Source organism: Vulpes lagopus, chromosome 17, assembly GCF_018345385.1.
Source record: "Vulpes lagopus strain Blue_001 chromosome 17, ASM1834538v1, whole genome shotgun sequence".
In the NCBI taxonomy this organism is placed as follows: Eukaryota; Metazoa; Chordata; class Mammalia; order Carnivora; family Canidae; genus Vulpes; species Vulpes lagopus.
The window spans coordinates 21,293,090-21,320,199 of record NC_054840.1 but is presented as its reverse complement, the minus strand read 5'-3'; the positions used below and the strand labels follow the sequence as shown (position 1 = coordinate 21,320,199).

Below are 27,110 nucleotides of genomic sequence, written 5' to 3'. Positions count from 1 at the left end.
CCTCCACTGCAGTACTTGTTTTTCACTTTCTGTCCTGAAGATTTTCTGCCACCATCTTATGTCTTGAGATGAGTACGGTGCAGTTTATAACCCACAGGCCTTAGGTGGGGAGACCCAAGGCATGCTTCACGGGGCTCCTTAGAACCCCCCACCCCACTCCCACCCCAGGAGCGGGGAGCCCTAGTCATGCACCACACTGGCCAGCTCAGGAACACATCTTTGATTTGGCCTTCCCTCCTCCTCTGCTTAAATCTTCCAGCCCCCAGTCCTGTTTTCTGAGTCATTCCCCAAATAATTGACCCTCACCCCAGATTTTGTCTCAGGCCTCATTTTTTGGCAGAACCTGGGCGAAGACACGGGAATCTCTCTAGTTGTGATGGAAAAGCATGAGAATTGTTAGTATTACAGTGACCGCTTTACAGGAGGCCGTGTGGAATCTAGAAAAAGCATTTTAAGCAAAATGCCAGGGGAATCTCACTCAGTGTTACTGTTCCCTGCATAGGTGATGGTAAGGCTGCAGTGATAGGAAGTTAGGAAGATATGTTGCTCAGTGAGTACCATTCTGTGAGTTGGTTATAAGTCGAGTATAAAGCGTTGAGCGTAGCCAGATGGTGCCTGCATCTCTAGGTTCTCCCTACAGGAGAGGACCAAGAGGAGCCCTGGGGTTAGATGTGTCAGGATTTCCATGATCTGAACTGAGGCATAAAATAGAGATGCAGCAGTGAGGAAGAGACCTGTTCTCATCTGTAATGGGGGTTGAAATATGGCAGCAGAGAGCAGAGGTCAGTCAGGGCAGCAAGGTGCTGGGGGTCCTGGTGCGTAATCCTCCAGCATTGGGCTGGAACTTGTTGCATTGTGTCAACCTAACATGAGAAACTAAAGATGGGGAGTAGTCCCGACTTGGAGGGAAGAGAGGAGGAGGCTGGATACCAACCGAAGCCTTACGTGTAGGCTGGTTAAGCACTGTAATTACTTGTTTTATTGTATAGTTCAGGATAATTCTGTGACTTTTGAGTCTCTGTGGTTAGATATCCCAGTACCTAGAGCATGGGCAGTTGATGTACTTTCTACTCCAGTATAGATGTTGAAGACCTGATTAAATTCTGTCTCTTTACTGATACCCCAAGGGGACACTTAATGAATGATGCTCCCTTTAAGAAGAAGAATAATTAACAATAGCTATATTATTCATATCAATTTATAGTTACTGGTTACTATAATTAATGCTATTTAAGAAAATGATCATAATTATGGCACTTTACAATTTACACAGTATTTTCCCATCCATTTCCTTATCTGAATCTCATAACATCCCTCTGGCTTAGGTAGGGCAGGTGAGGGGGAGGACACTATGGCCCAGAGAGGAATTTTTTTTAAAAGATTTTTTATTTATTAATTGAGACACACACACCCAGAGAGAGAGAGAGAGAGAGAGAGAGAGAGAGAGAGAGAGGCAGAGACACAGGCAGAGGGAGAAGTGGGCTCCATGCTGGGAGCCTGATGTGGGACTCCATCCAGGGTCCCCAGGATCACATCCCTGGCTGTAGGCGGCGCTAAACCACTGTGCCACCGGGGCTGCCCCCCAGAGAGGAATTTAACCAATCCCCCACTCTTACCAATATATTATGCTGTCTGCAACAATATGGAAATACATGTAGGATAATTATATTCATGTAGTTCTCAGATGCCTTCCAATGTCCATCTTTCCATGTTGTACCGGGATCCATCCCCCAGAATGTTCACATGAATGTTAAATGTTAAAAGGATTTTATTCTTTATAATGCCACCATATTTTATAGTTATTACTGCTCCAGGGAATAAAGATGAGATCACCTCTGGTAGAGGGATTAGCACTCTGAAAACATATCTTCCTAGGATAGAGACTACAGGCTATGTAGAACTCAACCACATTGGAAATTCAGACTCTGAGAAAACACAGCCTACCGGCTATTATATTGCTTTCTGTTTTTGGCTATGGCAAGAGAGCAGAGGAGAATCTCTCAGTTTTCTCAAAGGCAACCTACAAATCTGGGCCATACAACATGGACTTTATAGATACATGCAGGTGTGCACAGACATGCACCCTGGGACTGTGAGTCCCTTTCTAGAACCTATTCTATCTTCTATATACTGGAACATCCAGTGCTCCTGTTGTATCTCTAGATGTGTTCACCCGAAAGATGCGGATATGAAAAAGGTTGCTGGCTGGACCTATGGGCGAGTCTGTCTTACTCATTCATTTACTTAAAGAATTTATTGAACACTTCCATTGATCAAGGACCAAGCAAGATTTTGGGTAAATAGCAAGGAGCAAAATAGACAAATTCCTGTCCTCGTGAAGTGCTTGTTTTCCTGGGTAGACAGACAATAGACAGCCAAATGCATATAAAAGGTAAGGTTAGACAATGATAGAGATGAGAAAATACACAAAACGGTGTGAAGGGTCAGAGTGCCATACAAGGGTCATGGAAATACATTCAGAATCAGAAAATGACAAGGAGGCTGCTTTAGATAGGATGGGATCAATGATACTCATATTCAAACAGGGCTCACAAGTAAGCATGCCACTGCCTCTGGGGCAGACAATGGTCTGGGTCTGGCTCTATGGGGCTGGGCCATGACTTCATAGATGCTGATGTTATCATTGTGCCTGGGACAGGTCGGGTCCAGACAGATGAACCCAACATGGACTAAATTCACAAGAGACTGAGAGACACACCGGATCCTATTAGATCTGTTTTCTGCAGAGACTTAAATTTAAGTTCCAGGACTCAGGAATGGTGGGTTGGTGAGCAAGCTACTAGAGGAAAAAGAACTAGTGGTATTAATAGGCAATACTGTTATGCTATCCTTCCGATGCATCATACTCACTAACAAGATACATTTACTTCGAGAATTATAAGATTTTATGCTAGCTTGTCAAGGGACCCTTTTTTGTTGTTGCTGAGGATATTCTGGTTTCTTGGCTAATGCTTTTTCTAAACACCTTCACACACTATCCTGATATTTAATGGCCTTAGTTCAACAGAGTTGATTAGATCATGATAGTTTCCCATTTCATTTTGATTGGGTCTCACTATAGATAGATACACTTTGATTTCTTGTTGGAATCATAAGAGACACTCTCAATACAGTCCACGATCAGTATTACTTTGTCACCTTAAAAGATTATTTTAACTCACCCTGCTTGCAAATCTTAGGACCATCTCACTTTTTGTGTTCTTGCCTTAAGCTCTAGGCAAACTGTTTGCTTGTTTTCCCCAAGCCTGCTCACGAACCCTGGGAATGCCCTTGTGACAGTGTCTTGCCCTTTACTCACCCTCTCTGCTTCCGAGTGTAGGTGGAAGTTGGTGCTTGTGATAACATGGGGTATTGGCATATGCATGTGAAATCTGGAGATCTCTAGCTTCATAATCAGTGACCACAGCCACAGGCTTTCTCTGCAGCTCCTTGGCCAGAACTCTGAGCAGATGCATTCTAGTGCACTTTGAAGGTGTATTGCTTGGGATGCAGTGCGTCTCTCTCACAGACACATCTAATACCCACACTTAACCTGCTGCTTCCTCTTCCTAGACCATCAGTCTCCTGCCCATGCCCCTTCCAGCTCCAACTCAAATGCTGTCATTCTGTGTGATGGTTTCTGCACGCAAAGCCCTTGTAATATCTCCCCAGTTGGATCTGCTCCTTAAGCACAGGGGTGGAAACATTTATTTCCTTTTACTTTGTATACTCATAAAAAAAAAAAAAACAGCCTCTAATGTGTGTGATTTTAGGCAAATTACTTCATATCTTTCAGTTTTCTTGTTTGTCAAAACAGGATTATTCTACTCCAGATTTTGTAAAAGCTAAAATAAATGAAGTGCAGAAAAGCTTGGACAAAGCCACACTGTCACTTGAGAGATTTGCACGCAGAGTGGTATCACTAGAAACTGGAGATTTTTTTTTTCTTTTTGGAATAACATGTCTCCATTGCTTCTAGCAGGGAAACCCTGGAGGCAAGACCCTCGAAGAGAGACGTTCTAGCCTGGATGCTGAGATAGACTCACTGACCAGCATCTTAGCAGACCTTGAGTGCAGCTCCCCCTACAAGCCTCGGCCCCCACAGGTAAGAGCCTCCTATAAATGTCCCCACACTGCTAGGCACAGAGCCTCCACGGTGATCTGAGACAACAGGCTAAGTCTGGTTACCCTTCTGTTCTTTTTGATCTTCTCAGACTCAATGTTATACGTTCTTCTTCTTCTTCTTTTTTTTAATATCAATGTATGTTAGTTGCCAGAAACTCGTTCAATTGAATTTACTAGTGTTTTTTTTTTTCCAAAGAACCCAAGAATGTTATATAAAAATGTTGTGAAAATTAAACCTTTTCTTATTTTATTGCCCTGTACTTTTCCTGGCTTTCCCTGTGAGGGTTATTTTGTCATTTGCTGGTATAGTCTTCACAAATACAATTGAGCATGGCTATGTTCAAGTTAAGGTGAGGAGTCTTGTGTAAAGAAATCCTTTAGGTCGGGTATTGAGGTAGCTTCCATTTTTTGGTTGTTTGTGTGAATAATGCTCTGAGGGGCATGTTCATGTCCATTTTCTTTGGAGCTCTTTTCCTGTCTCAGATGCCTCAGGGTATGGTTTCTACATTGAGGAGCATGACCACTTCTTTTATTTTTCTTTCCAAAGGTTGTGAAAAGCTTATACTGGCATCAACACTTTGGAAATATAGTTTTCTCAGCCACCTTGCCAGAGTTAGTGATAGCAATTAGTATCTGCAAATGGAGACCTGCTATTAGCTCTTCTGTGCATTCTTCTGCTTACTTTGGGGCTTGGCTATTTCTCTGCCGCTTACTTTATTGTCTGTATTGCAGAAGCTGATCTTTCACTGCTGTCCATTATTGTGCCTCTCTTGGGTCTCAAGAAGGTAATGGCAAATCTCTTTCAGGGCTTCTGAGTCCTCAGAAGACAGCCAGCAGAAATCTAGGTGCAGACATGGGATTGGCACTGCCGTCACAGTTGTTTGACTCCTGTGCTGTTTGCTTGACTATGTGACAGTGCATCCAGTGTGCTGAGGCTTGCTCTGGTTCTTGAGCAGCAGCTCCTCTATTCACGGTGGTCTCCTTCACGAACTAAAAACCAGTCCTGCCTCTCCGTTGTCACTCATTTTCACACATACAGTGGCAGTGCTTTCCTTGTTAGACATATTCCCATTACCTTTTCTAGACAGATAATGGGGCCATCAGCCATGTAGGGGCACAAGGCAAAACACTAGAGCTTGGTTGTTCCTCAGCTGTCTTGGCTTTAGCAGGCCTGCCAGTAACAAAAGTGAAAATGCACTTAAGTTCTGTAAACATGTGCTGAGCAGCAGATAGGCAGCAGATGCTATGATCTTTTGGGGGAACTGTTGGGAGAACGTAAGTGAGCAGTTGAAAGGGAGAAAAAGAGAACCACACCACCATCTTCCAAGAGCCCATGATTTTAGAAGTTAACCTATGGCAGATCTGGTAGGAGCCCGTGAAAGTGGCAGACCCTGAGAAGGTTTATCAAAGACCGTGCATGTTCAACTGGAGGGGTGGGTGGCATTGCAGTGTTGGGGACCAGAGGGGAAAACCATCTGAACTGTAAGCCAGGAAGGTCCAGGGTACATTCAGGGAGCTGCAAGCAGCTGGGTGGCCATGGACGAGGTCATTGAAGGCTCGAAGTGGGCTCTAGGACCACAAGGTTGCCTACTGAGAACCTGTGGACATGTGTGAATGCCAGATTAACACTCTGCCTGCCTTTTATAAAGACAATAGTTGAAGGTTCTCAAGAAAGGGAAAATTAAAATTCATTCAAGAAGAAAACAAAAACAGGAACATAGAAACAAGACCAAGTCTGGAAAGATACAGGAAGATGCACCCAAGTCTGAGAATGATTCTTCAACAAGCCTTGCTTACTACATGGCTCCTGGCCATTATTTGATGTTAAATATTTTTCCATTTGTACCTAACTAATACCTCAAGCCCAGTGTCTCATGGTGAGACCACTAACTTTACAGCTGGACTCACCTGTCCTATGCTCAAATACTTCTATACCCCACCACACTGAACCCACCCCCTTTTTGTAATAGGACTTTTCTTTAATCTTTGCTTTTAAATCCCTTAAATTCTTAATACTTTCAATGTATAATGGTTCTGCTTACAGGTTTTTGCTTAATATAGCTTTCATTCTTTAAGGCTGTGTCTGTGCATGCCTCCCATAAATCACTGTATTTTAATGGGTTATTCAGCAGCTCCATTTTTGTTTGAGCCATCTTACTGTGCACACAAACTCATAATCACTGATGTCTGGACAACACTTTACTGATTGTAGAGTAGTTCCACATGTGTTCTCACTTGAGTAAGATACAGAGGAGGGTATGCGTAGTTTGTGGATGAGGAAAACTTAAGATATGGCAGGTAAGTGATGGGTCTCAGGACATAGGACTACAGTGTGGGCCCAGGTGGACCTTGACATTTTTATGTTTGGTTTTAAGTTCTAAAACAACATTGAGGATGCCAGGATTTTTGTTGTTGTTATTATTTTTTTATGTCTTTTTTTTAACCAATGGCAAAACATGAAATCAGTCATATGAGTAACAGTATCCTTTAAATATGGCCTTTTCATGAAAAATAAAACTTTTAGAAGGTTAAAAAAGCTTTAATAACAGTAACCGTTAAAAAAAAGTTGAGGATTAGGAGAAAATCTACTTTCAATATGCCTATTCCATTCAGAAGTTAAAGAGTAATCCTTCCTAACTATTTTTTATTATTCTGATTTCGGAAAGCAAGAGTTAATTGGGAGGTATATCTCATTCCTCTGAATTACCTTCACTCTGGTGGAACTGAATTAGATGTGTTAGTATTTATTGGTTAACATAATTATATGCTGTGAGAACAATAATCACACACTTAAAATATTAAAAAAAAATGTGCCAAGAGAAGATGATGTCTGCAGGAGACTGTGTTGTGTTGTAATTAAAAGGTACTTGGAAAGTCCTAGAAATGCAGACTGTTAATGCCCAACTTTGATGTTTCCATTTTTGATCCAAAGCAAATTGCAAAATCTGTTGAGTCACCTGAATACTTAAAGTAAGCGAGCAGGTCTATGATTTCTCATTATTTAAGCATGTGTTGTATGCTTACCCAAGCCCAATTCTGAATCACCTTTGTAAGGCTGCTTTGACTCATGGATCTAAGGGAAAATGATGATTTGTGTGGAATATTTGCAGAATGAGAGGTCCAAAGGCGCTCTATTCAAATAACTTTTTTAAAAAATGAGCCCTTGAAAATATATTTTATGGGGCATTTGCCTCCTTTTCCCAAAGAAATATTTCATGCTCTCAGATTTCCTAACTTTAAATCTGTGTGCTATTTATCTAGTTTTTAATTTGGGAAATTTGGCTTAATTCCACATATCCATTCACTCACCTAACATTTATTAAGGTCACATTGTGGATTAGGTATTGGAAACATCAAGATCAGTATCAACATGTCCTTGCTCTAGAGTAATTCTTAGTCTTAGAGAAGAGACAAGCACTTAAGCAATGCAAATGGACACTGAAGCACTTCTGTGTGCTACTTGACATTATCATGTGACTCATCAGGTGTTGAAATTGTTGAAAAATCAAAAATAGGAATTTCAGCATTATACTTTATACCTTCTAGGGACACTTCCCTAGTGGGGCGGACTTCATAGACCAAGTAGCATTGGAGTTTACTTGGCTGCATATGTCATGGGAAGACTGTGGGATTCAGAGTACCAGGAAAACAAGAATGAGGGATGTCAAGGGATGCTGAAAGTGAATGCCTTGTTTGAAGAATGCATTACGTCCTTTGTGACATATAGGATATGTGAAATACAAAGGAGAATGGCAGATGAAGAAATCATACATACTTAATTCCTAGGTAGCCCTTTTGATGCCCAAGGACTCATAGTAAAAGGAGGAATGCACAGTGGTGGTAGTGGCCCGGGGTAGTGGCTAGGGGGTAGTGGCTAGGGGGTAGTGGCCGGGGGGGGGGGGAAGGGGGGGGTTGTCACAATACTGCATCTGACTATCTGACTATAGTGGGATTGGGGATAATGTTTTAAATAAGTTTTATAATATAAAAATACACATTTGTGACACTGCACAGAGTTAATGCAATTAATCCACCTTAGTGTTTGAAACTAAAATTTCTAGTCATTTTAAAATGTGTGTATTAGGAAATGGTTTTAGAAGAACAGATGTAAGAAGGTCAGAGGTGGTTATGGGGTGAATCACAGACCCAGTATGCATCACAGAGATTCTGAGCTTAAGTGAGCTTTTGAGGTCAGGTAGCCAAACACTTACTTTATAGAAGGAAAGTTTTTCCCCAGAGAGGGAAAGAATATTGTTCAATGGGGCTCCGTTAGAAGCAAGATGAATGATTCTATTTTTCCTGAACCATGGTATAATGGTTCTCTGTGGATGATAACAACAACCAAGGGACAATTTGGTTCTTTTTAGCATCTCAATTAGTTTATTCCACAGTGTCTCTCTTTTGTGATACTTTCCCTAAAAATATGTCTTGGAAACATAACAAAGGAGTAGATAAAAAGCATACTTCAAAGGTAAACAGAAAATTTATGACCATATATAGCATCTGTGAATTAGTATATATCTAGACTTCACCCATAGACCTCACCCATTTCATTTCTTGGAAGAAGTGCAGCTATGCAGGGGATCAATTGCAATTCTGTCAATTTCTTAGATGACAAAGGATAAATCATGAACTTTCTTCTTCGCTTTTCTTGGCAGAGTCAGAGCTAGAGTGCTGGTTTTCTCATTCCTAGTATAAAGCTATCTTTTTCCGGGCAGCCCCAGTGGCCCAGCGGTTTAGCATCGCCTTTGGTCTGGGGTGTGATCCTGGAGACCTAGGATCGAGTCCCACGTCAGGTTGCCTGCATGGAGCCTGCTCCTCCCTCTGCCCATGTCTCTGCCTCTGTGTGTGTGTGTGTGTGTCTCTGTCATGAATAAATAAATAAAAATCTTAAAAAAAAAAGCTATCTTTTTCCCACAAGGAATTTGGTAGTGTTGGAGCTGGTCCCTAGGATCTCCTGGAAGAATTTTCAAGATATTTTATATTAATAGTTCATGGTAACTGGGGCTTTAGTAACTTTTGAATCAAGTTGCTTTTAAATTGATCAAATGGGGTTTCACTGTCCTCATTTATGCTAGTATGAAAATCTATTAGAGATTTTGGGCATAAGGATAGGGTTGGACATAGTTTGATAGTTTAGGCTCCAAATTTGCCAGAAGACTACTGTCTTCTCAATTCCATGTGGATACATCTCTAGGAAGAGCTTCATTTGTGTGAAGTATCACATCACCTGGCTGAGCTTCCTTTCCTTTATTTCTAAAATGAGCATGGTAGCTACAATTACTTCCTTTTGCAGAGATGCAATATTGTTCTAGAGCTACAAGAAACAAGATGTTGGCTCAAAGTACCCGTTCACTCGATTCTTTCCATTTTGATTTTTAGCTTGTGTCTAGAGCTTGCTTTAAAGCTTTGCATGTTTGAAGATTTTGAGCTCATCCTTCCTGAATGCTGTTTAGCCTCTAAATAACATATTTTTCTTCCTAATTTAAGACATTTTAAAATTACTGTAACTTCTTAGTCTATTTGGAAACTGAGAACATAAATGCTGTTTGGTCACATGAGCACATCTTTAATTGCAGTCCCTGGGCTCCTACACTAAGATCTTTTCACAGAGCAATAGTCTGTGAGGCAAACTGAGAAAGTATTTCAGGTGTGTGCGTGTTATATGGAAGGCTTTTTATTAGGAATTCATGTGGCCCAAGGGCTTGGAGACAGTGTAATCAGGGTGGAGCCTTGTGGTGCCATGGATCTTCTGTTTTCTTGTGCACCCTGTTCTAGCTTGCAAAAGCCATGAGCAGCTGCTGGCGAAATTAATTAGTAATTAAATTTTTAATATTTCATATTATTCCATGCAACCCAAACATGTAGGCCACTGGGGGATGAAAGCTTTTTCACACTGACACTTTGGTGGGGTGCAGGCTATCCCTGCACACTGGGGCCTTGCTGCTTCTTCGTTTGGCTTCTTGAGAATTGAGATAGGAGCTGGGTCTTATGCTGTTTGAGAAAGGAATAGGTGTGGACAGTGTTAACTTCCTTTTCCTCTATTATCCTGGGAAAAATTTAGGACAATGCTCTGATTTTCTAGGGAAAAGAAAAATCAGAGTTGTCTATATATCCGTATTGTCTGTTTACTAATAGCTTTCTTTGAGAGCTATGGTAAAACTTGAAACACTTTAGAAACCTCATACATATAAGAGATGAGCTGGAGTATACAATAAAATAAAATGTGTGAAAATCCCATTTGAGAAGAAAAATAGATCTTATTATTTTCACTGTCTACATTTAGAAGATCTGGTTTATTTTGGATTAGTCTGTACCTGCTGGAAAACTTCAACAGTTAAAGAACAACGATATGGGGGTGGAAGAGTAGTTAGCTGACTCAGACCTGCATGCCATGAGTTTGATGACGGGCAATTAATTTTTAGATTGTATATAATTGCATCTCAATAACATTTATACCTCCTCTCTTTTTTTTTTTTTTTTTGGAAGGTGATGCTTCTGTTTGTGTCATATGTGACAAATAATAATAAAGTTAACTTTTAATCTTTGTTTTGAGTGCCATGAAAATGTAACATTCTCAGGGTGGAAAGTTAGGCCAAAAATATACCTTGATTCTACCTCTACAAAAGTTTTGCACAAAAATGTCCATTTCACCTACCTGCCCCAGTGTAAGAATGTGCTCCTACTGTATGGTCTAGGTTAGCTCTTAGCAGTGATGGGAGAGGGAGCTGAACAGGCCACTACCTGTGAGCACCATGGAGAAGCCAGGTCCTGCTAGAGCTCAAGGTGGGTGGGGGGTCATCTGTGGTGCCTTGGCCATGGTCCTAGGGTAGCCCTTTAAACAATTTATTTACCAGACCTAGATGAGTCCTTGGCTCAGAGGTGATTGGCTTACATTACACTGAATCACTCAATCCAGACCTTGGTTTAAAAAGAAACACAAAGCTGACTGCTAATTTTCTCCATTTTCCAATAACATCTTAGTGGAAATGATGAACTCTGTGTCCACGTGGAAGCAAATTTAAAGAGCTTTCTGGTCAGGATTAGGTTTCCTGTTTTTTGTCCTCCTCTCCCACTGTTTAAATATGTATTTTGCGAGTAGCCTTGGTCTGAAACCCCATGGTTGTCCCCCCCCCCCATTTTTTTCAATTTAAAAAGAAAATAATGAAATACAAGTCCAGCTATGTTTTTTACTTAAAATGGTTAGACTTTACTATGGTAAATACATAAGAATATTGAGTTTTAAGAGAAAAAGGCATATCTCAGATAAGATATGGTCATTTTGTCCATTTTGATACCCATTTCCTTTATATGCTTCAGCGCCGAACTAAAATATAATGAAAATAATGGTCTCTCTAGACGGAAGGTTAGAGGTGGTTAATAACCGATCCTACATATCACCATTTGTCAGGGTGAGTAACTGGTCTGTCCTCCGTGCAAAATCTCACATTAGAGTATAATTGTTAAGGTTCTTTTCACACTGTGAAAAACTACCAGGGAAGTCATGCATTGCCTTTCAGGGAATCCATTAATTACAAACATAAAACCATAATTTGTTGTGTTTCATAGGTTGAGCATACATATTTCCTTATAAAACTCTAACCTGGAGTTTTATTGAACTGCAAGTTACCAATTGGGCACATACTTCTATCCAATTAGCAGGTCTAGATTTCGTTCGTAAATGCAGAGAGGGCCACTTATGAATTTTGGAATTTGTCTCTACTTTGGCCCCTGGGCCCTCACCCAAACGTACCCCTCAACTATGCTGTCATATCAAACAAAGTTAAAGGCCGTAGAAGGGAATTGGATTGTGTTTTGCTGTACTGAATCACACATTACTTAAATGTAAAGTAAGACATCTTACAGCTGCACTCCCAGGGTATACCTTACTGAGACAAAAATGTGTAATGCCTTAAGCTTGACTAGCAAAGAAACAATTGTGAGAAATACCAGACTAGGAAGTCCTTGAGACAAGATTATCTTTTGTTTCCTGGCACACAAGAGACAGAAAAATTCGTATTTACTGACTAAATGGGTAAATATTGTCATCAAGTTCAGAAATGATGTAAGTATCCACACTCTAAAGGTTTGCCAGAGAATCCAACCTGGATTTGACATCGGGCTCCTGCAAACCAAAGATAGAGCCACTTTCTGATTTGTCCATACTGAATATGTATTTGCATCAATACAAAATAAGCACAACCGAGGCAAATGAGTTTCATTAAGGACAGCTTAATGATGGCTGTTGATTCAGCTAAAATTTCCAGCTTTATCCCCTGGATTGTCTTTTAACACGCAGAAGCAGTGTACTTGGTTGAGAAGATGATATTATCTTAGGCTATAATTCAATAGAATACCATTCTCTTATTATTGAGATGGTATAAAAAATAAACATCAAGTTATTTTCTGTGTCCTCTTTAGAATTGCTGAAATGAGAAGACCATTATATTACTCAGTATTTCATAATACAAAGATCAAGGTGATAAATTTTTTGAATTCAGTGATAGGAGACAAAAGTTACCTAACTGATGAACTGATAGATATTTCCTCTCTTCAGGAAAAAAAAAATGTAGAATTTTGCCTGGGTTTCTATGATTCATCTTCTCCTTCCTTTGCCACATTGTTTCTGATACCTTCTGACCAATATTTGAAATGTCATAAATAAATGCCAGTTAGAAGCCATTTCAAAACTAAGTAATTTCCTAAATCTAATTCATGCTTTTAAAATGAAAATAAGTTCTGTATCTGTGTACATATGTGTCCCCATAAACATTCTTAGAACTATGTAAACTTCAGACTTTTTAAAAAGAGATCATTTAATTCTAAATGGATTCATTGTTTATATTGATGGTAAACAATGGCTCCATTAAAGTAACATATTCGCTGATATAAATAAAATATAAGATTTAAAGTGGGCTAAGGAGATAGCATATTTATTTATCTCTTTTAAGAAATATGGTGCTTCAGGAAGCTGGAAGTACTAGTAGTCATATGCATTAAGCCATTACCTGAATCATTTGTGAAGTGTCTTAGCCTCTTCCTAATTTCTTCTTGATATTATACTACTTATATGAAAATAGTGGAAAATGCTGCTTCCTAGATGCTGCAAGATGTGCTAATAAGCTCCTTAGCAATAAGGAATCTTCTTGGCTCTCTCTGCCACCCAACCTACACAGAGTGATGTTTTATTTCCCAAATGGCCAACTTATGTTAAATTGATCCTTACCCAAGCAGTCAAAGTCAGGAAACAATTTTTATAAACAGCATCCTGGATGACATAATATTCTATGTAATATTAATTTTAGGCTCCTTTTCTCATCAGCCAACCTAGCATCACTAAAAGTTATGATGTTTAACTTTGTTTATGGCAAAGGCTATTTTTACAGTCACTTGAGATCAGACCTCACAAACAGCCAAGGGGGAAAAAAGAGAGAGAATTAGGGTGGTCTGCTTGCAGCTGTGTTAGAAGTTTCCTGAAGTACCTTCTGAAGAAAGGGTGTGAATGGAGCTGTGTCATTCAGACCATCACTCCTCTACCACTATCCATCATATCGGATGAGAAAACAAGAAAGAAACGATAGGACTTACTGCTGAAGATGTAAGAAAAAGACTAAAACATGCATTGCCAACTGGAACTCAGGAAGGGTGGCTTTATGATCAAGGAAATGGGATCCAAGAACGTGATGGACATCGTATATGATTTTCCCAAGAGCTGCTTTGATGTTCTCTCTATTGATTGATTGGTTTGTTCGCTAATTTATTCATTTTTTCTTCCTGGTCTGCTAAAATTGAACATAAAATTTGTGTTGTAGTATTGAAAGATACTGAAGAAGGCTTAAGTGAATGGAGAGTCATCCTGTGTTCATTGCTTGGAAGACTTAATATTGTCAAGATGGTGTGCTCCCCAAATTCTTGTACAGATTCAAAGCAGTCCATATCAGAATTCCAGTTTTATTCTTTGTCAGTGTTGACAAGCAAATTTTAAAATTCATATGAAAATTGAAGGGATCATGAATAGCCAAAACCGTCTTTAAAAAAAAAAAAAAAGCAAAAGACTCACACTTCCCAATTTCAAAACCTGTTACAAAACTATAGGGGTCAAGTAGTGTGGCACTGGCCTAAGTATACATATAGATCAATGGGATGGAATCGTGAGTTTAGAAATAAACCTTTACATTTATGACCGACTGTTTTACAAGAGGGATGCCAAGACATTCAATGGGGAAAGAATAGATTTTCAACAGATGATGCTAAAATATCTGATATTCACCCACAAAAGAATGAAATTGGACCTCTACCTCAGATCATATACAAAAATTAACTTACATTGGATCAAAGACATAAATATAAGAGCTAAAATTATAAAATTCCTAGAGAAAATATAGTAGTGATCTTCATGACCTTGAATTAGTAACACCAAAAGCACCAAACAAAGAAAAAACAGATACCTTGGACTTCTTCAGAAGTAAACACTTGATGGCGCTTGGGTGGTGCAGTCTCTTAAGCATCTGACTGTTGGTATTAGATAAGGTCAAGATCTCAGGGTCCTGGGATCTGTCTGGCTCTGCTCTCAGCATGGAGTCTGCTTGAGATTCTCTCTTCCTCTTGCTCTGCCCCTCCTACTTATGTGCATGTGCATGCTCCTGCTCTCTCACTCTCTTCTCTAAAATAAACACATAAATCTTAAAGAAAAGTAAACACTTGTATGCCTCAGGTGACACCATCAAGAAGCTGAAAAAACAACCTATAAAGTGGGAGAGTACATTTGGAAATCATATTTCTGATATGGCCTGTATTAATATTCTTACAACTCAAGAAAAAGACAGATAATCCAATTAAAAATGGACAGAGGATCTACGTAATTTCTCTAAAAGTAAAGATGAGGCTAGCATGCATGCAAAAAGATACTTGACATCATTATTCATCTGGGAAATGATCAAATGAACCTACAATGAGATACCACTTCATACACACTAAGATGGTTGTAGTAAAAAGACAGACAGTGACACTTGTTGGCAAGGATGTAGTGAAATTGGAACTACCATTCACTGCTGGTTGATTGTACAACAGTGCAGCTACTTTGGAAAAGTGCCTCAAAAGATTAGACATAGAGTTATCATAAGACCAAGACATTCGATTTCTTTTATATCCAAGATAGTTTAAACACATATCCACACAAACCTGTACATAGATGTGCATTGCATTATTCATAGTAGCCGCAAATTGGAAACAACTTAAATATCCATCAAATATCCATTCATCAGAATGGATACGCAAAAGGTAGCTTATCATTGAAATTATTACTTAGCTGTAAAATGGAATGGAATACTGGTACGTGTTATAACATGGGTGGACCTTGAAATCATTGCGCTATATGAAAGAAGCGAGACACAGAAGACTTTGTATTGTATGATTCCTTTTATATGAAGAGGGAAATCTATAGACACAAAGATTGGTTACCAGTGGCTGGGTGGAGGGAAGAGTAGGAAGTGACTACTGATATGTACTGGAGTTATTTTGAGAATGACTAAAATATTCTGGAATTAGGCAACGATATTGATTACACAATCCTTGAATATGTTAAGAACCACTGATTTTACATTTTTAAAGTAGATTTTATGGTATGTGAATTATATCTCAATTAAATTTTTTTTAAAGCTCTGTGTTAAACAGTATGTGTGGAATACACATATAAAATTGTCCATGGCTCCTGCCTTAAAAAAGCTCACCATCTATTGGGAGAACACAGACTGACAATTATAGCAGAGTGTTCATCCTAAGGAAGAAGCACTTATAAGTTATTGTTTCAAGAAGAGGTAGTAGAACTTTGCCTGGATTGTCATGGAAGCTGTTTGTGCCTCCTCTTCCTACTCAGATAGGAATCTCACAAATAGGATGAGACTTCTGTGCAGCTCAAGAGAGCAGAAAAAGAATCAGTATTTAGAAGCCGAGAAAAGCAATCAGCAATGCAATATAAGGACAGTATCTTTCTAATAGTAAGGGCAGATGAAGTTCAAAGTAGGCTACCTTAGAAGATGGCAAGTTTGCCTTCATTGGGGACATTGGAAATGATCCAAGTGCATTTTTTTAAAACTCTCTAAACGTCAGTTATGAATCTGAGTTAATAGCATAAATCAGAGTTGACATGAGGACCACATGAAGTAATGGGTGTGTGTCTAACGTGTGAATACACTATCTTGCACGTAACACTGTGATCACTGTCTTTCTCACCACCATCATCATTATCAAATGAATTTTGGCAAGAATTCTGGGAAAGGAATTCAGGCAACAGATGGGAAAAATTGATTTGAATGATGCTAGTATTTCATGGTACTCTCATTCTTGGTTACACGGCTTGGAGTTTTCTGTTCCCTAATATAAAATTTGGAAGGAAATACAAAAGACCTTGATTCTATTCCAGGTCCTTAAATTGACTATTTCTGTTTCTAAGACAAACTACTCAGTCTCGATGATGGCTTTGTGCTGTTTGCCATGATACCTAGTACAGATGTGTGATTTATTAGAATTGTTACTGACAAGAATCTCCAGTGACCTTGGAATATGGTCTTTGTGAATATCAATAGAACTCTGGTTGACACTGAGATGGGTTATAGGTGAGATTCTGTGAGGATCAAGCAGAAGGAGGATCCTTCCTCAACCTTGCAAAGAGTATGTCATCTCTTAAAAACAAAAAAGTGAAACAACTGAGTTAGACCTCTGGAAACATCATTTAAAATGTCTTCAAAAGCCCAGAGTTTCTGTAATTGGCCAGGATGTCTAGTGGATAGTTACTGCCTCTCTCTGAGTCTGTTTCAGTATCGTAATTTGGACCCAAGGAATGAGATGATTTCTTATGGTGATTCTTGCTTTGATTTGGTATGGCTTTTGCACTGTATAACAGGAAAACTATATTGAGTTTCCTTTCTGCCCTTTTATTATTTCACTATAGAAGATTTTTCTTTAAGATTGGTTTGAAGTTGATGGAAGTCATTATGTGCAACCCTAGGGAAGTTTCTGCAAATTGAAACACCAAGTTCTTGTTTTTTTTTTTTTTTTGTAGGATAATTTGAACCCAAATTTGTGGTGTCCAAGGTGATTTGGAACCTACCTCCTAGAGTTTAAGAGAATTTGAAAGGCAGCATATCGCTGTCCCTGAGCCTTTGTCCAGTCCTTGCATTTCTTTCCATGGCTTCTAATGCACAAACTCAAAAGCCAAAGCTAGAGCAGTAACCAGTGTTGTCCTTTCCTCTGACATATGCATGAATCATCAACATCTGTTTCTGCACATTACACCATAATCCCTCTTGTAATTGAGCAAGGTTCACTTTAAAAACAAAAATCATGACTTATGAACTTGTCACAATTTAATAAGCCTATCATTGGACTCTTGGTGTAATTTATTCTCATTATATCTCTCAATTGCACAGAGACTAAAGTGTGTAAAACCATGGGCAAGTTACTGTTCTTCAGAATGCCCTAGAGGGTTTGTAAAGCAGATTGCTGGACTCCACCCCCTGAATTTCTCCAGTGGGGATCAAGAGTTTGTATTTCCAACAAGTGTCCAAATGGTGCTGATGTTAGGACCATGCTCTGAGAACCTGCAAAACTGCTTGTCAACCAAATGTTTTGTAAGCAGCACCTTCTTCCTCCTTTCTTTCATCTCCACAGCTGTCTGCCCTAAAGGCTCTGCTCTTGTCAACAACAGACACTAGTCTAATGTCTTCATTTTCTGGAGGAGGAAACCCTAGCTTAGGGAGGTGTCTTCCTCTGGTTCCATAGTAAATTGACAGACCCTGGCAGATTTTTGTTGTCATTCATTGAGAATGATTTGCATCTGTAGTTCTTGTGGACTCAGCACAAGATTTAGAAAACTGGAATTCCAGTTCCAGCTCTGCTATGCTGGGAAGCATGAATTCAGTTGTTTTAATCTCTGAACTTCATGTTCCTCATCTATGATATGAATATGCTTACCAAAGGGTTTTGTGAGTGGTGAATGGCACACTGTGCATTAAAGTGCTTTGTAAATTATGAAGTGCTATGCAAATATTTTTCAACCTCATCCTGGCTATCAGATGCAATATCATGTTAAACATTATGTATTTAATGATAGGCACATCCTTCCCCCACTCATCTAGGGTAAATACTGACTTTTCTAACTTTTCTGGAGGAAGTAGTATAGTATGAGCTTGTCACCTTTTGCATCCTTTCATTTCCTTCCTATGTTGATTTCTCTCCTAATCTGCCTTTAAAATAAGCAGATAGAACTTGTCATTTAACTATTTATGTATCCAAATACATACATGCATGTGAGATGCGGTCACATGCATATTCACATTATGAATGTGAATTTTTCTCCTAGTATCCTGGTATCCTGGTAAGATACACTACAAGTCACATTCATTAAGAATAAAATAAGAGAGTTGCTATTTTGCTTGAAATTAATCTTTTTTTGGCATTTGCATTGGAAAGAAAACAGAGTTGCGCCAAGAAAAATGGATTCTCCTCCCAGTTCTGCAATTAACACGTTGTGTAAAATAAGTCAGTTCCTCTCTCTGTGCCTCAGGTCCCCATTTGTAAATGAGGCTAGTTCTTACTCAGTCTTTCCACTCTCAGTGTCTATGATGTTGGAGTTAAGGCAGTTTTTAAATGATGTCCCTCATTTTCCTGAGAAACTCTGATAGAATATGTATGTTGACTTGGGTCTATTCTAGTAAGATATTTTCCCTTTTCCCTTTGATGTCTGAGGCCTAACTGACATTTGCTTTTGTTTTGATACACTAAAGGTCCCCATACCTTTCCTTCAGGATATGGCTGGTCTCTAGGTAGTGTTTCTTAGGGCTGTATTTCTGTTGATACAGTTGGAAATAGAAGAGGACTATGTCCTTTTTTTGGTGCCCTGGGATGGGTTTGTTAGGGGCAGAGTGGTGGTAGCAAAGGTTTTCATGTTTTTAGTGAGCTTTTCCCTTCTGTAATATTCAGAGGATCTCTCTTATGAACACATAGTAAAAAGCATTAGTTCTCTGTTGCTGTGCAATGAATTGTTTAAAAACCTAACAGCTTAAAAAATCCATTTTCATGTATTTTTCTGTAGACCAGAAATCTGGGCAAAGCTTTGCTGGACTATCAGTTCTCTCTCAAGTCTGCAATCAGGGTATTGTCCCAGACTCTATGGTCTCATTGGAGGGCTTGACTGGGGAATGATCTGTTTCTGAGCTCAGGGAGTTGTCGCCAGGGTTCAGTTTCACTTGGGTTGTTGGACTGAGGGCTTTAGTCTTTAGCTGGCTGTTGGCTGGAGACTACCATCAGCTCCTCACCATATGGACCTCTTTAGTATGACAGCTCATTACATTGAAGCATGGAAGCTGCGAAGGCAAGGGGTAGAGTCAGCTCATGAGATGTAAGTCAGAATCATTGGTAACCTAATGGTGGATGTGCCATCCCATCACATTTGCTGTATTGTTTTTGTTAGGAGTGATTAGGATCAGGCCACACTTAAGCTGAGGGGATCGTACAGGGCTGTGAGTATTAGGAAGTGGAAATCATTGGTGGCTACTTTGAAAGTCTACCTACCACAGAGCAGGGTACTACTTATGGAACCTGGTGGGTGTGTGAAGTGAAGGAGCGGAAAGAGCAGGTGAGGTATTCAGAGAAGAATACAATCTAGGAGAAATAAGAGGCTATGAAAGGCTCTAACAGATGTAGGAGGAATTCCACACTCTGACAGCATTAGAGCTGGATTGGAAATTTTTTGATCTAACTCACTTCATTTTCTCTAGGAATCCAAAGCTTAAATAGGGGGTCTTGATGAAGCCCAGATTGTATCTGAGCCAAGAATTGGACCAAAGTCCTCAAATTCCTTTCTTCAGATTATCAGGTTGTTAAAATGGAAATACTTTGGACTGGGAGTAGAAAGATTTATTTTTGTAACTTTTTATTTGCTTCTCAGTAGCTATGTGACATTGATCAAGTTAATTCCTTGAGATATGGTTACTCAGTCTAACATGAAGCTGTCATTTGTCATATATATTTATTTATGTCTCATGAACACATTAGCTCTTGTTTGTGAAAATTCTTTATAAACTTTATCAGCCTTCAGAAGAAAGCGTGTTTTTGTTGAAATTAATGATGTATAGTTTGAGGCAAAGCAAGCACTTCCTTTTGCCACAAAAGATGCATATCTTTATAAAATGCAGATTATTTTATCTATTTCCAAATCTGTGTAACTCATCTATTGGTACGCGATGAACTACCCCCAAAACATAGTACTGTTAATATACTCAAGAATCTTCAACTTTAGTAGTGTTCTATGAGGATGGCTTGACTTGGAGCTCAGGTGGCTTGACTTGGAGGGTGGATAATTCACTTTCAGATTAGATGAGTAATGGCCAGCAGGCTGTTACTGGGAGGTTGGCTGGAGCTGTACATGTGGAACCATGATTTCTCTTCATGTGTGTCTCTCCACAGGTCAGTGGGGCTTCCTTATAAACATGATAGCCAAGTTACAAGAGCAAATGACCCCCCAAAAGATGGTAGAAATGCATGGAAACCTATAATACATCATTAGTTTCAGATGTAGTTTTCAGTAATTCATCAGGTATTCATCAGTGCTCATCACATTATGTGCCCTCCTTAACGCATGCATTTTTATAAACTAGCTTTAGAAATCACATTGAGTGCCATTTGCACAGTACAATGTTGATTGAGGTATTCACAAAGGCTTGCCTAACTTCAAAGACAGGGAACACAGACCCCCATCTTTTGATGAGGTCATGGCAAGGTTCTAGAAGAAAATGTGAGCAAGAGACACTGTGGTGGCCGTCTTTGGCAGATATAATCTGCCACTGTATTGCATTGTACTCTGTTATGCCACAGTTGATCATAGCATATGAGAATGGTTTACATTATACTAGTTCCTATTATTAAGTAATTATTAAGGGCCAGATATAAGTTCTGTGTAATTCTCATAGTCTTTACCTAAGTGAATTGTGAGTTAGTCATTATTCCCATTTTTACAGATGAGAAAACCAAAGCATATATATAAAAGCACAAATATAGATGTTAAGGAAGTTGCCTAAGGTCAAACTAGCTCTTAAGTGGAAGACTTAAGATTTAAATCCAGTTGATTTAAAGGAGCCCCTATATTTAACCCATCTGCCACATTGCTTCTGTTTTTTTTTTTTTAATCTGTGTCTGTATCTCAAATCATGTACATACCATTTCTCTTACCCACACCTTCTGCATACTCATCTGTTTATTTCAGCAAGAGTGAGTAGAGAAAGCAGCAGACCAATTAGGGAGGAATCATACACAGTAGTAGTAGTAATACCTGTGGAAAGGATGGGTCTGAGCCTGTCCTTAAGTACTCCAGGGGCTAGTGCCAGGAAGCCCCAAGAAAGGACACGACTTAACATGCCACTGATTCCATAGAGTTTACAGGGGCCATGATATTGACTTTGATTTAAAAAGACTTATCAGAGTCTAAGGAAATCCAGAGAAAACAGCTGAGTAAGAAGCGGTAGATCAAAAAAAGAAAATGGGACCAGGGGCCAGTATTTGAAAACTAAAGGAGGAGTTGAGAAGCATCTATCCTTCACTGCCTTCACAGGAGTTTAGCTCGGCATCTTACTGGATGATCTACCTAATAATTAAATCCTACTGGTTTCTTTTCTTTTTCTTTTTTTTTAAAGATTTTATTTATTTATTGAGACACAGAGAGAGAGAGGCAGAGACATAGGCAGAGAGAGAAGCAGGCTCCATGCAGGGAGCCTAACGTGGGAATCGATCCTGGGACTTCAGGATCACACCCTGGGCTTCAGGCAGTGCTAAACCGCTGCACCACCGGAGCTGCCCATCCTACTGGTTTCTATATAGGGATTTTTTATTTTTAAATCAGAGTCCAACCCACAAATTGAGAAAAACACAATTAGGTTTTGTGCTAATATGTATCCATTTTAAAAATTTACTTATTTATTGAATCATATGCTTTCATTCAACCAGCAATTGTTAAGCTCCTTTTGAATGTAGGGCACTGCAGATTAAAATCAAGAGAGGGGATCCCTGGGTGGCTCAGAGGTTTAGAGCCTGCCTTTAGCCCAGGGTGTGATCCTGGAGTCCTGGGATCGAGCCCCACATGGGGCTCCCTGCATGGAGCCTGCTTCTCCCTCTGTGTCTCTCATGAATAAATAAATAAAATCTTTAAAAAAATAATAAATAAAATCAAGGGGGAGTACGCCTGGGTGGCTCAGTGGTTGAGCATCTGCCTTTGGCTCCTTGTGATCCCAGCATGCTGGGATCGAGTCCTCCATCAGGTTGCCCACAGGGAGCCTGTTTCTCCCTTTGCCCATGTCGCTGCCTCTCTCTCTGTCTCTCATGAATAAATAAATAAAATATTAAAAAAAATAAAATTAAATCAAGGGAGAACAGTTTTATCCTTGTCCACTTCACAAGGTACTTCTAATGTAGGAAACAGAAGAGCAAACAGATGACAGGACATATAATAAATACAATGATGAATGAATGAACAAGCCTCTATGAATTCATAGACGAAGGTGCTCCAGTCCTCTTCTGGAGAGGTCAAAGGAGGCTTTTTAGAAGTGGCATTTAAGATGATATATTAAGGAATTAGAAATAGTTCAGTGTGTTTAGAGATGAGGGTATATAGGGCAAGTGTCATGAGATAAACCTGGAAAAGAAGGCAGGTAGATACGTTTTTGCAATAAATTTCCCACTTCTGTCTTCCTGTCTGCCTTATTTATGCATTGATGACTCAGTACCGAGAATCTCAGTCAACAAACAACAAACAGACACAATATTGCATTTCTCTGTCATTCCTCTACCTTTCTGTCCTCAATGCAAATATCTCAATGGTATTTGCATCTCATCTGAAAACTGTCCGGATGGGGTCTGCAAAGTCTTATGTCCCATCAGGGTAAAGTCAAACCAGCCATAAGTCAGTAAGGACTTTGTGGTCAGCCTTCTGTCCTCTCCTATCACTTCTTTATAAGCTGCCAGGCCTGGGTAGTGTTGTCATGTGGTGACATTCATGATTCAGAAATGCTTCACTACAGACAAAACACTCACACTGTCTCTTGTTTTACTTAGCACACGTGAATTAGTTGTTACACATTTGTTATATTATAGGACCGAGGCCCCAAAATGTGGTGAGTGAATTTTACCAAAAAACATAAACAAACAAACATCCTAGAGAATCCAGTGATTAAATTTGTTTTTCCTATCTCCAATTCCCAACATTTTTCTAGTACATCAGTGGTTCTCTGTAGCTGAGAACTGTGTTCAAATGAAATCTGAACTGGAAACTTGATACGTGGAATAGCTAATGTGGAACAGCTCTTTACTGAAATACACACTTGGACTCTGGAGCATTGCTGGGTACCACTCTGCTCACTCTGGAGGCCACTCTGAGGCATCTCTTATCTCTACTGTGAAAACCAGTCCTATTCTGTGAAAACTCTTCATGTTGTACCTTGGAGCTTTCAGGAAAGACCTAATGACTATTTTATTGCCTAGGCTGGGGTTGATATTATAAGGATGTCACTGTCTATGTGCGGTCAGCCTCACCATTCTCCCACTCATCCAACCACAAGTTTCTGTGGCTCAAAGCCAAGCTTGTAAGAGAATAAAGGAGAAAATGAAAGAATCAGAAGAGGATGAAGGCAGCATGGTACAGTGGACAGAACATGTGAATTCTCATCTTAATTCTGCTCCTAACTTTAAGTGCTTTTTAGCAGGCGACCTACTTCTTTCTTTCGCGCCAGCATTTCAATTCATAATACTAAGGGTTTGGACCCCAGGTCCCCTCGGGTTCTAATAAGAAATATCCCATGAAGTCTTGATTCCCTGAAGAAGACACATAGTTTGTTTCACCTCAGACCCCAAAAGGAGGATCAGTCCTACTGTTTCACACATTCTTTCATGACCTGGTCTATAGGTGTTTTAGAAGTTTTATATGTCATGGACAGAGGGACTATGACCTGTTGAGTTGGATGAGTTATCACAATAAAGGAGTTCAGATACTTACTTTTTATCCATGATTTGGTTCATTGTGCTTAAACATTTTATTAGATTTCCTGCCTTATTTTTCTGCCTTAAATATGGGGATAATAAGTGAGGAAATCTTTGGGGTGAAGAGGAGGGAGAGAAAAGACAGATAGGAGGAGGACTATGTGTATAAAAGTTGTCAGCAACTGTGTCTTGTACTAGAAGAATCAGGATAGTTTTGATTCAGATCTAAAAAGTAGGAAGAGGGGCAAAGTAGAAACCAGGAAAGGCATAGATGCTATTGACTGGCAGAGTTTTTTGTAAAATGCGACATATGTCAACTTGCCCTTGTCCTACTCTCCAACAGGGGATGGGTCCTTGGAGGTCTTCAGTATCAAGTCTCACGGTCTTACAGAGGAGGGTGTTGAGGCCTGGCCAGGGGACCGAATTCCCCACTCATGTTGCTATATGCATCCTTCTCATAAAATGCCCTCCATTGGGAGGCAGGGGGTATGGGAGTTAAGTGGTCCTAAGATGCCCCAGCACTAGTTTGGCCTCCATCCTGGGTTCACCTAAATCATCACTAATTTGCTTGACTCTAGGGATTAGACCTAGTTGAGAAGAAACAAAGCCCTATTCCCCCCCACCAGGAATATCAGGAAAAGCAACCCATGGGCATGATATTTTTGCTTAACAGTAGGGGCCACCATCATTCCTGGAATATACATGCTTGATGTGTTTAGAGGTCTTACATTTAGGAAAATAATAATGAGATGTTCCAATTCAGAAGTTTCCCATGCCAGCCAGATATCGATGGACAGTTTAAGAGAAGTCTATGTTTCATTGTTTTCTTTTGTTGTACTCATTTGTGATTATATTGGGGGGTGGAACATATTAAGGAATGATTACAGCACCAGAATATATTATCTACCATATATATTAAAGCTCCATATCATTAGTTTAAATCCAAGAAAGATATAAATTGATAGAGCCTCACTGTGTTGCTTCTACCTATTCAAACCTTTTTCTTTCTTTTTTTTTTCATGCCATGGATACTATCTAAAGGAATTAGAGGAGTTGGCTTGCCCAATGGCTCAGAAACCTGTTAACAGTGATTAAAAAAAATAATTTTATATAGTTTATGTGTTTTTGGTAGCTCCAAGCCTGATTGCCAGAACATTCTGCTTTATAGTAATGCTCTGTCTCTACCACTGAAAGCTGTAGCATTGTGCTTTATCTCATTATCTCTAGAGTGCAGCACCTGCAATGTAGAAAAGCCTGATAAACCCAATAAATATAAATCCAGCTTACCTGAGGCTCAGTAGCATAGGGATCTCCACTACCACCCATTTCTTCATGAGGAATAGGTTTTGTTTTTGTTTTTTTAAAGATTTTATTTATTTATTCATGAGAGATGTAGAGAGAGAGGGAGGCAGAGGGAGAAGCAGCTGCCCTGCTGGGAGCCTGATGCAGGACTTGATCCCAGGACCCCAGGATCATGACCTGAGCTGAAGGTAGACACTCAACCACTGAGCCACTCAGATGCCCCTCCCATTTTTAAAAGATTTTATTTATTTTTTCATAAGAGACACAGGGGAATAGTTTTGTTTTTTTTTTTAATAAAAATTCAGCTTACACTCTTATGACTACCTCACACCCTTTCTCAATGTGGGTAAGAAACCTGTATGGGCTCACACATCTATTCTTGTTCCCTGTTTTGCAATTTCAGGGAAAAAAAGGTCTTACAATAGGAGTATAGATTCAGAAATTGAATCTGAAGATGTGTCATTACTGTGGTATGAGATATCTAATTGCCCTTCTGCTGGTCAGGATATGTATTTTTAGAGATATTATCTGTCAAGACCTTTATTTTTATTTGTAATCTAGCTTCTTGCCGTCTCCCTGACCCTGTTGTCTCTGTTTTTGCCTTCTCTTCCTTTTCTGGTTTTCTTCAACCCCTTGTAGGCACACAAGTGTACACACGCTGGCTTATACGATAGCATGGCTGATATAGACGTTGCACTTATGTAGATGTGTATATATACACAGTTACACATATACACACCTATGCCATGCACATACACACATATACATCCCCCACATACTTACACAGTCACACATGTGCACATGTACACATATAATGTATGCACACACAGCTGCCCAAGCATTCTGAACACTACTTAGAGGTGTGATGTGTCGTGTCTAAGGGTGTAATAGTCCTAGTTAGTATGATCTAAATTCTAATTATCAGGATCTGTGCTAAATGTTTTGCATGTGTTATCTTAAGTAATGTTTACACTTAGGAGATGGTATTAGCCCTATCCCTATTGAACAGATGAGGAAACTGAGGCTGAGGGGGACTTAGTAAGTTTCCCAAAATTGTATGTCTCATAACTAAGTGGTGAATACAGGAAGTGGTGAATACAGCTGGGTCTATCTGGTTCCAATGCCCACACTCCTATCTACTCTACAGTAGTATTCTGAAATAGTACCCACAAAAGATTTGGCTCCGTAAAAGAAAATATCTTCAAAATTAGATCAGTTCTTTGTACAATGCAATTTCTATCATGTGACTTCTCTAGACAAGGAGGGGACCTATTAAGATGGAAATAATCCAGACTAGAAATCAGAGCATGTAGGTCCTTCTCACTTTTTCTGTCACTTCCTGGCGATTTGGGGCAGGTCCATAAATGGGGGAAACAATGCAATTTATAACCTCATAGAGGTATGATTAAGTTCTGTTGAGATGATGCCAAATAAACCTCTTAGAAAATACGCAAAATTGTCTGCATTTGAGATATGGCTACTCTTGTTCTTTACCTCTTAGACCATCCTCTCCTCTTGTCACATTCACTTAATCATTGGCTCAGGGAGGGAAGCCATCTCAGATGGCATCTCTGGCCTCTTGTTTATTCTAGCAAACACCTGGACTGGCTTCAGTATTACCTCATTGCAAGGACATTCAGAGCCAAGAAGTAGCTCTTTGT

General features: G+C 39.5%; 1 protein-coding gene across 22 annotated transcripts in view; it reads left to right on the top strand.

The window, feature by feature from the left end:
• Window positions 1-27,110, top strand: part of LOC121477519 (LIM domain containing preferred translocation partner in lipoma) — a 667,092-nt gene that overhangs the window by 321,820 nt on the left and 318,162 nt on the right. For 21 of the 22 annotated variants that reach the window (XM_041731895.1, XM_041731914.1, XM_041731908.1 and 18 more), the window contains one exon: window positions 3,980-4,105. In XM_041731895.1, the coding sequence (XP_041587829.1) occupies window positions 3,980-4,105 (126 nt within the window). The remainder of the gene's footprint in view (window positions 1-3,979; window positions 4,106-27,110) is intronic. The other variant, XM_041731917.1, reaches the window with a different exon arrangement.